We start from the raw sequence: 11,125 nt of genomic DNA, 5'->3' as shown, positions 1-11,125 counted from the left end.
AAATGGAAGGATCGATCGAGGAAACTTCTCAGTCGACAGGTTCCTCGAGATTTCCAGGCGCTAAACCAACCTGTTCAAGTTTTTCCACAGTTATGACGTCTAATTAATGGCATGGAGAACTTTTAACTAGTCTTATTTATTTATTTATTTTTTGAATCAGCAAAGTTAATTATTAAAGAAGTAATGGTTTGTTAAACCTTGATTTTTTTTTTTTTTTTGCAACGAGGGCATGATTGTGGAAAAAAAGTTTCTTTGGTATGTGAAGAACAAGTTTCTTTTTATCAAATTTTAAATAGATAATTTACATTAAAAATAAATAAATTAATAATCTATATGAAATGTTAAGGGATGGATAGGAGAGAAACTAAAATAAGGAGAAGAAATTAAGGATTTTCGTTTGGTTAAAAAAAAAGAGGGAAAATGTAGCTAATTTGTTTGTTTAGATGTATTATTGATGGAAAAGAAATGAATACAAATTTTTTAGAGGATATTATGAGAAAAAATCCTATTATTTTTTTATTTACTTCAATTTTCTCTGAATTTGGGTAGAAATCAAATTTGTATTTATAAAAAAAAAAGAAACCCGAAGATTTATTTTTCCTTTATTTTTTATTTTTATTTTTTTCACAAACAAATAAAAATAATTTTTTTTCACAAACAAATAAAAAATATATTTTTTTTTTGGGAATCTTACTCCTTGCTAAATCTATGGAATAATCACTATACATTAACATCGATTAATAATTAAGAAATAACTATATTATATATAATCTAAAGTTGTCCTCCATCACATAATCTCATGTGTACTAAAGTTGTTTGGATTGATATGATCATCATCATGATACTTAATTACAGGAATTAAATTAATAATTAAAATCTTGAGACAGGCTAGATATACGTTTAAATCTTAATTAACAACTTAAATTAAAATGATTTGTTGATATAATATTATAATTTCAATAATTAAATAGTCACTAATTTAATTAAATTAAGTTAAATTTAAAATTATGTGGGTCCAATATCTACTTAAAAAATAATTATTATTTTAATAAAAGTAATTGAAATCCAAACAACTTCACTTTATCTCTATAGATCCCCCTAGCTATAGGCAGTGGCGTAGGTAGGGGGAGGCTGGCAGGGGGGCAAGGAAATGTTTTTTCCAGCCTTTCCCTTGTAAATATTTATGATTTTAATAAAAGTAACTAAAGGTTTTTAATTTGACCCCCCTGATATTTTGTTCTTGTTCCGCCCCTGGCTATAGGTACTTTTTTGACTTCTAAACTAAGTCAATCACAGGAAGAGAAATCTATTTTGAACCTATGTGGTAGATCGATGGCCCACAAAACTGATCTATCCAAGAACACACTCCGATACAGCTCAGGTAGGAATTGCTTAATATGGTGATGTGTCGTGGGCCACTGAAAAATTGTACCACCACCTTCGTTGGATTGGCCGGCCGTTAAATCATTGCAAACTTTTTCTAAGGCTCTGTTTGTTTGCAGGAAAGTGATTTTTTTTTGAAAAGTGAATTCCGGGGAAAATGAATTCCTGGAAAGTGAATTCCGGGAAAATATTTTCCGATATTTGGTAGTGTTATGAAAAATGAACTGGAAAACACTTTCCAGTGTTTGGTTGTGTTATGGAAAATAAACTGGAAAATAATTTATTAATGAATTAATTTTTTTTTTCAAGTTTATCTAATATATATAAAGCTTTTTTTTGCTTACGCGGTCGAGAAGGAGATAAAAACAAAAAAGACACGGGCATCCATGATTGAAAAGAAGTTCGGAAGGTGCCCATTGTCATTATCATCTACAGTGTTTTTTTTTAAAATGTTTTTTTTTATTATTAATCTATTAAATTTATTAAAAAATATTAATTTAATAATTTTTCAAATAAATACACGCCAGCAAACAGACACGCATTCATTCGTATTTTTTCACTCCAACCTCTGTTTCAATCGCGGATTACCGATACCAAATCTTTTTTGGCCGCAATAATCACATACACATATTTATTAATGACTGATTGGAGATAAAGTTCATTAGGAATAATTACAGTCTAATGATTGGTTAAACACAAATTTTGGTCAAATCTCTATAAGTTACATATATCATCTCTCTCTCTCTCTCTCTCATCCTCTGAGTTTGTTTCCTAGTGTCTATTAGTATAGCCAATCTCTGCACCCAGTACCCTAGCTTTCTCTCTTCACAGAAACTCTTGTATCTCCTGAAAAAGAATGGAACAAGTACATCTCTTCACGAAGAAACTAAAACCAACCCATATAAGCCATACTCTTTCAGTTCCAACCCATGTCCTTGAGGCTTTTCCATTTCCTCAAGGAGCCCATACGATGAAATTTGAAGCAGTCGATGCTATTGATAATGTATGGAGGTTTTGCTTGTCAACCCGTCTGACTGGAGCATACCCAAAACCCGTTCTTCTACGCTCTTCTTGGCATCGTTTTGTAGAGCAGAAAGGCCTTGCTCCCGAAGACAAGGTTCTTTTCTTTATGGAGACAGATGAAGATAATGACATGGTCAGGAGGTACACGGTTAGAGCTCAACGAAAAGTGATGATCTTGATGGGGCAAGATATTTGGGTTGATGTCGAGGATCTTCCCCTGTATGGTCTTTGAAGAGTTCGACGTACTCGTTGTTGATATGAAAATAGTCCTTTCCGCTGCGCTGGTAGCTTGTTAATCTAGCCTTATAGCTAGCTGGCTAGTTAGGCCATTTGCTTAGCGGTAATCACTATCATGCATATTATTGTGTACATAGTATATATCTTGTTTGGTTTTCAAGTTTCTTTCCTTTTCTTCTTAATGTATGTGTGCCCTATGTGCTTTGAATCGAAAGAATGTAATATTGAAGCTAATAAAAATAACTGAAAGTCTTTTCCAACAAGCCATGCAAGTGAGCATCAATGGGGGAAACCAGGACCAGCTGGGACTGGTTCATGTGTTATTTCTCCTGCACTGCTGGCTTTATTGATTCGAGTGCGGCAGAGTTGCTGGCGATATAAAAAGCCCAAGCTTAAGATCGTGGAAACTTGAGACCTTTTATGAGCTTCAATATATTGTTAAGAAGACAGTAGAGGGAAACAATTTTTACACACTCACTGACACAGAGGGGCTAACCATGCCGTAGACCAACTAGCCAAAAATAGTGTTAATCTTACATTAGACTTCGTTGTCTGGTTGTAATCCCTTTAATTTGTTGTTTCCTTGTTCGTAACTCAAAAGGAAGCTATAGAAAGTAGGCATCAAGTGAGTGGCTGAAACAGAGGAAATAAATAAAGTAAAAAAACAGAACAACTTGTAGTCAAGCTAGCTATGAAATCAAGCTCTGCTTTGCTAATGGCATGCCTCAACTTCCCTCTCTCGAAACGTGATGAAAGGCCACTGTTCTCAGAGTTGCCATTAATGGAAATAGAATTAAAGAGACGCAGCATCCTCCATGGTTGGCTGCTAACCGAATCTGACTCCACAAACCAATTAAGCTGACTTGCCAACGACGAGGGAACACTAATCTCTAATGCTTTCTCAATGGGGAAAACTTCAGTCTAATTTGAATCATGCAAGAGAAAACGCACAAGAAACGACCCTGTGAATCCTGCACTTCCTGGTTTCCCTAAGAATCCTCAGCATTCCATTTTGCAGTACCATCCTCGGGTTTCTTCCAGCTACTGTCAAGCCAGATTTTGTTTTTCCTGATGCAGTGGGCTTACTCATCGATCATGGATCCCCTGTATCCTTTGGTTTTTAGACCATTTTCCACATGGCATCAGCCAACTTCCATCCATACTTCTACCAAACACAATTGTAAATATTGATGCACCAAGATTCAATATTCACAAAGGAATTGAATTAATTTCTGATGTGATGGTCAATTGGCTTCTAATATTTTGGATTCTGGATGAATATATTAAGCTAAACAACACTGCAACAGAGACCTCACCTCATCTTTAATTCTTTAAGCAATCCCATGCTAGAAATGCTTCTTGTTAAAACCTTCAAGCCTCTGTGGGTTAATTGATGCAGTAATGACGGTGGCTTGTTGATAGTGATGGGGCAGTGCTGAATTCTTTTGTCGGTAGGAGTCGCCATTTTTTTGTCCTGGAGAGGATGATGTGGCTGGGGACAGCAGGAATTGACCGCTTCTCCCCATCATGGTGGTCCCTCCGGATGCCACAGGCGATGTTGACATAACCTGACAGTTCGGTGGTTTTGATGGCGGCGTTTATGTCGTTGTTCTCTGATACCAAAAAGGATGCTTTGTGACATGATTTTCTAAATCTATTATTAACAAAAATTTCTACCGTGATTAAAGTAAATATTTTTTTTTAGAAATTAAGTAATTAGATTATAGATGAAAAAATATGTTTTAAGTTAAAATTTCATTTTCTTATCCATGTATTGCTTATCGAAAACATGTAAAATTTTTTTAAAAAAAAAACATGGTTTTTTTTTTTTTAAGAAAAACTTCACGCAATTAAAATAAATATTTGCAAGAATTCAAATGATTTAAAGCACTAAAAAAAGCTATTTCTTTAACGAAATCTCTCCTTTCTTATTCGTGTTATTTTTCTAGCAAAAATACTTTTTTTATCAAAAAATTTGTTAAAAATTAAGGGAGAGGATAATTATTCTCCGCCAACTCTGCCTTTTTTTTTTTTTTTTTTTTTTATCGCCATAGTAACAGCAGGGACCTGGACTCCCAATTTACGAACCTCCCTTTGAACACACAAGGATGCCAATTATAGCCAGGAGATTTGTTGTGCCGCTACTTTGCCTGGGTCGAGCTTTCCAAGTCTAGCCATGGCCATATGACCACAATTGTTGTTACCATTGAGTGGGAGCTTTCATCCTATTCCACAGTACCCGATTCGCACTTTTTGTTTCTCTTCGTCCCTGTCCTCTTCTAATCTGATAAATATCTTCAAGTGCTCCTGGTGGTCATTGTTCAGTCAGATGACTTACCGGAGTTAATTTGTAGCTAAGGTTCCTATTTTGGCCTCTCCTGTACGTTCAAGTTATCAGAAATCAGGAAATTTGTATTCATCTCTGATCCATTTAGAAGATAGCAATATCTGGAATCATCTAATGTAGCTTATGGACTGTTGGATGTGCATGCATTGTCTGTAATGTGTTATTCATAGGAAATGCTTATGGACTCTCCTGTAATGCATTGTTGACAAACAAATTTGATCATTTTCTTTTCCAACAAATAAGAATTAACATGTGTGGCTGTTTCATGCCATCTTTGAGTGTATTTTTTTATGGACTTATTGTTGTCCTTTTAATTTCATAGCTTGCAAGCTTGACATATCAAAACCTATATTGCCAAATGAAGACATCAACTAAATCCTTACACCTTTTTATTTTAGTATTGTCTAACCACATATATTAAGGAAGGGTAGCATCACTCAAACTGTCTTAAAAGAAGTGAATGAGCAGTTTTTTGTTATAGACCACCTCAGTCAATTTATTACAGCATGCCTTGAGATGAGTTACATGACATTGAATTCCTGTATATTTGACTAGTTCAAGTACTTTAAATTTTTTAGGAATGATCACGTTGAACACCAAATATATCTGAGATCCTTTATTTGGTCATATAGACTAGCTTCCTCAAATGCCCTCATCTTTTGCTCTAAGACAACTGATTTATCCAGACTATATCTTTTTAACATTTTGTTCTTTTGAGATTCCTTCATTGTAAGGTCAATGATAAATGACATTCTTATGAGATATGTTGGCTAATCAAATTGAAAATACATAGCATGTTGAGATTCAAATGATATATCATTTGCTCCCAAATTATGTGGATTTGCTAGCATAGGTTCAGACTAAGCTGTAAATTTTACTTCCTTGAGTTTGGATCTCAAGGCCTACAAATGTTTCCAACTCTAGTGTTGGTAAATATTTTCTAAACCCAAAACAAATACGATATTCCTGACTTGGTTCTTTTTTTATTCTTTTTTTCAATTTTTCTTTTAAAAAACTAATTCATTATTTGTGTATATTTTTGCAAATAAATTTTTGGTTTATGTTTTAATTAAATTGTGATTAGTATTAAATGATATTGAGCGTATTTAATTTTTAGAGAGGTAGATAAGATTTATATGTGATTTTTTATTAATTTTTTTATTGATTAAAATGTTTTTCTTTTAATATTTTATAAAATACACAATGGTTATTGGGTTGTTTATTTAGATGCGTGCAAACTTTAAAAACTTTAAATTCAAGATTTTATTATTGTATATCTTATAGCTCTTTAAATAAACTCAAAATTAGCCTAGCAAACTAAGAACTATGAAAAATAACATAATTAGCTTAAACAATATTTTTTTATCCTAATTTAGAAAAATTCTAGATCTCAGTGGATTACAACTAACTAATCTTATTATAAATTTAGAAGAATTTCAGACCTTAGTAGTAGGTCTTGTTTGTTTTTGCGTTTCAAAAGTGTTTTTGAAAAAAAATTTATTTTTTTTATTTACTTCAAATTAATATTTTTTTGGTATTTTTAGATAATTTTGATGAGCTGATATCAAAAATAATTATGAAAAAAAAAAATTATTTTGATGCATTTGCTTACAAAAAATACTTTAAAAAGCAACCGCTACCACACTCCAAACACCTTCAACTGATCAACCTCATTTTAAAACTGGATCCTGATAAAATTTAAGAAGTATGAAAGTTATGAGGTTTTTTACTAGATTACTCTGCACAACCTAGACCTCTTCTTAGATTTAGTTTTATTGATCCAACATCATAGGTAGTTTGGTTGTCAACTTGACTCAAACTTCTAACATGAATAGAACATGGTAAAAAACCTAGTGTTTAAAGAACATTTAGACACAAAAGAGATTTGCTATGTATAAAATTTTTCGTGCCCTTTACTTTGCAAAACCAAGGTTTATTTTATTAATAAAAACTCATTGTCCTAGTAAACATGTGATTTGGGTTGCTAAATAATGTTGACCCAACATATGACACCTATTTATCTAACATGATACTAAGAGCGTCGTATATAATTAATTTAGCATGAATAAACAGACTTGATTTCAGACCTGGTTTCCCTTATGATTTACGAAATTGTGCCAATTACACTATAAATACACTAAGGACAAAAGACTTATAGAGTAGGTTATACCTCACATCTTGCTTAAAATCTTCAGGGCCATTGTAACAAGCAACCCACTTATTAAAGAAACTCAAGGTTCACTTAACTAAATTTAGCAATGACATAAAACTTCCCCTGGGACATATGCAAAATAGACAAAAGGAATCATTATCAGCTTAATGGTTGTATACATGTTATTTTTACGGATCACGTCAAAGGATCTGAGTACTAGCACAACATTAGATTATGTGAAGTTTGTTTTAACCATTATCAGCTTAGAAATCAACATCTATGCATGTGTGAAAGAAACATTAACCAGAGCACTATAACAAATAAAAGCATACCTGACTGAGGCCAATGATGTCAATAAATTGTAAGGTGTTCTCTGTTCATTTTTAGTTTATAAGAAGAGTTTGTAGAAGAACAATTTTCAGAGAGAATGAGAAACGTTCTTATATTCCACTGTGTATTTTGTTGAGCAGAAAAACCTGCTTTTATACATGTTGTATGTAGTTAATAACTAAATCCTAGAATTTAGAAATTAAATCATTTCCAACCATTCAATGATTGAGGGCTATGATTCTTACAGCTATGCAAGAAACAGTTGTAACATAAAAATAACAGAAACAACTAACTGTAATTGCTGCAACTTCCTTTAACATAAAACTCCCTCCATTTCTTCATTCTTCTCGTTATAGCCTGTAAGATTTACTTCTGAGGCTTGAAATCCAAGTAATTAGCTTATCTTTCAACAGCCTCTCCTAAGCTGCTTACTAGTTTAACTCCAAGTTTCAATCTTAGTTGCTTGAATTTGTCTTTAGGCAATGCTTTCATAAAAATATTTGTGAGTTGTTCTTCACTTCTGCATAATTGCATGTTGATGACTCCCTCTTGCAGAGCTTCCTTTATGAAATGATACTTCTTGTTTACGTGTCTGGTTCTTTAATGAAAAAACTAGATTCTTGGCCATCAAAATTGCTGACATATTATCATAGAACATAGGTGTTGCTTCAGTTTGCATTTCACCAAAATCATCAAGAACAAATCTTAACCAAATGGCATGTGTTGTTGCTTCAGATGCTGAGACATACTTAGCTTCTACTATTGATATTGCCACTGTGTTCTGTTTCACAGAGGCCCAAGAGAATGCTCTACTTCCCAAACTAAATGCATAGCCAGAGGTGCTCTGGCTATCATCTTCACTTCCTGCCCAATTTGCATCATATAATCCAATAAGAGTTGCTAACTGGTCTCTCATATATTCAATGCCATAGTTGAGTGTCCCTTGCATATATCTTAGAACCTTTCTTGTAGCTCCCATATGCATTTTTATAAGACTATTCATAAATCGTGATAGCAAGCTAGCAGCATATATTAAATCAGGTCTTGCTGCTGTTAAATATAGTAAACTTCCTATTATTTTCCTGTAGAGCCCTTCATCAGCTAACTCACTCCCATTCACCTTTTTTAGTTTCTCACCAGTGGACAAAGGAATTGAAACTGGTTTGCAATCCTCAAGCCCAAACTTCCTAAGCAAGGAATTGGCATGCTTGCTTTGATGAATGAATACTTCTTTGTCAGTTTGCAGTATTCCCATGCCCAAGAAATGATGAAGAAGTCCAAGATCAGACATCTCATATCTCTACTTCATTTCTCTTTTAAACTCATTAAATATCCTCTCACTGCTACTAGTATAGACAATGTCATCAATACAAGTTCCCTTCACGATCAAACCTTATGTACAAGGTAGCTTCACTTGTGCTTCTCTTGAATTTGCACATGGAGAGGTATGCATCAATCTCATTATACCAGGCCTTTGGTGCCTGTTTAAGTCTATATAATGTTTTTCTTAATTTATAGATCTTGTGCCCTGCATCCTTTACTTCAAAACCCTCAGGCTACTTAACATACACATCTTTTTCAAGCACACCATTTAGGAATGTTGACTTAACATCCAACTAAAACAACTTCCATCTCTTTTGTGCTGCGAGTACAATAAGAGTTTGAATTGTATCTAACCTTGCTACTCATGCAAAAATTTCATGGTAATCAATTCCAGATTTCTGTGCATATCCTTTTGCTACAAGTCGAGCCTTGTGTTTTTAAACTGTTCCATCCAGATGAAGTTTGGTTTTGAACACCCATTTCACTCCTATAATAGGTTTGTCAATTGGTCTCTCCACTAATTTCCAAGTATTGTTCTTCTCTATCATTTCCAGTTCTTCCTTCATAGCTTCTTGCCAAGCTATATCTCCAGCTGCTTCTTGATAATTCTCAGGTTCTATGATGCACATATGACACCTTGCATATATATCTTCCAAGGTCTTTAACTTTACTAGAGTAGAACTAGGTGTGGAGTGTTGACTGCTATCACTGCCAATATTCTCAACTAACTCGCGAATTATGGAGTTTAAATGAGAACCTCCAACATTATCAGGTTGGGTTGCATCAGGTTGTTCTTTAGAGTTTTCACCTTCAACTTCATCTTCTTCAAGGTTGAGAGGCATTGGCACTGATTTCATATATTTTTTTCCCCAACTACATGATTTATCCTCATTAAAGATCACACTTCTTGAGAGAACAATCTTCTCAGATTTCAGATTATACACTCTATACCCCTTTTCACAGCTTTCATATCCCACAAAACTCCCTTTCCGGCCCTGCTATCAAATTTCTGCCTTAGGAATGATCGAACATAAGTGTAACATATGAAACCAAATACCTTTAGATGCTTGACTCCTGGCTTCCTTCCTGTAAATGCTTCAAATGGAGTTTTTCTTATCACAGATGTTATAAAACATTTGTTCTGAAGATACACGGCTGTGCTCACAACTTCTGCCCAAAAAATCACTAGTATTTCTTTCTCAGTTAACATGGACCTCGCCATCTCACAAATTATTCTATTTCTTCTCTCTGCAACTCCATTCTATTTAGGAAAGTATGCAACAATTAACTGCTTCTCCATTCCTAGGTTTGCATAGAAGTCTTGAAATTCATTTGAGGAGTATTCACCACCTTTATCACTCCTTATCTTCTTCAATTTGTATCCATTTTGCAGTTCAACAAGGGCTTTGAATTTCTTGAACACATTAAGTGTATCAGATTTATTTTTAAGAAAGTATACCAAGCACATTCTTGAGAAGTCATCAATGAATGTGATGAAGTATTTGTTTCCCCCAATTGATTCATTCTGCATTGGTCCACACATACCTATATGTATCAGCTCTAGTGGATAGCTTGCTCTCCATGCTTGTTCTTTATCAAACTTTTCCCTGTGATGTTTTCCTAAAACACAGCCTGCATACATATCCTTTAATTATGTCAACACAGGTAGTCCACATTCCATCTCCATCTGCTGCATCTTCTTCATGCTAACAAAGTTCAAATGTCCCAATCTTCTATGCCATATCTATGAATCTTCAATCACTGATGCTTTCCTTGCTGCAGGTGTCATGGATTAAAGTGAAAGAGGAAAACATCGATTTCCTCCCATGACCACTTCTGCTACAACATTGTTGAGGTTTTCATCATCAATTATCACTGCTTTATTACCCCCAAATAGGATATAATATCCATGCTCCATCATTTGGCCTACACTCAATAAGTTTTCATCCAAGCCTAGAACAAATAGCACTTCATTTATATATCTCTTCCCATGCTGAGTCTTCACCACTTGAATGCTTTTTCCAGTTACTTGTACTAGATCTCCAGATCCTATCTTAACTTTGCAAGTCACAATTCTGTCAATGTTGATTAGTTTGGATTCTTGAGATGTCATATGGTTGTTGCAAGCACTGTCCACAAACTATACATTTCTATCTTGCAGAATGACAAGCATAGAACATAGTTCTTGTGGTTACTTCTTTTTCCTTTGCATAGTTGGCTAATTGTTTATGACTATGACTATCACAGTCCTTTGTAATATGGCTAAATCGATTGCATCTTCCATATCTTGGTTTTCCTTTATGCCTACACAATCTAAAGTGATACTTATG

General features: G+C 34.0%; 1 protein-coding gene across 1 annotated transcript; it reads right to left on the bottom strand.

The window, feature by feature from the left end:
• Positions 1 to 9,232: 9,232 nt before the first annotated feature.
• Positions 9,233 to 10,908, bottom strand: LOC140955403 (uncharacterized). The gene is made up of 3 exons (XM_073408137.1): positions 10,608 to 10,908; positions 10,078 to 10,427; positions 9,233 to 9,790 (listed from the first exon to the last, which is right to left on the bottom strand). The coding sequence occupies exons 1-3, from the start codon at positions 10,906 to 10,908 to the stop codon at positions 9,233 to 9,235; spliced, it is 1,209 nt and encodes a 402-aa protein (XP_073264238.1).
• Between the last annotated feature and the right edge of the window lie 217 nt (positions 10,909 to 11,125).

Source organism: Populus alba, chromosome 3, assembly GCF_005239225.2.
Source record: "Populus alba chromosome 3, ASM523922v2, whole genome shotgun sequence".
Taxonomy (NCBI): domain Eukaryota; kingdom Viridiplantae; phylum Streptophyta; class Magnoliopsida; order Malpighiales; family Salicaceae; genus Populus; species Populus alba.
Note: the sequence above shows the minus strand (reverse complement) of the source record. Positions and strands in the feature narration are given on the sequence as shown.

Excerpts from the sequence above, each read along its gene's own strand:
- LOC140955403 (XM_073408137.1), bottom strand. The coding sequence starts at position 10,908 with ATGACATCTCAAGAATCCAAACTAATCAACATTGACAGAATTGTGACT. Across the intron at positions 10,428-10,607 it reads GGTCATGGGAGGAAATCGAT|GCTGTGTTTTAGGAAAACAT; the intron begins GTTTTCCTCTTT and ends ATATGTATGCAG. Across the intron at positions 9,791-10,077 it reads GAATGGAGAAGCAGTTAATT|GGCCGGAAAGGGAGTTTTGT; the intron begins GTTGCATACTTT and ends ATTTGATAGCAG.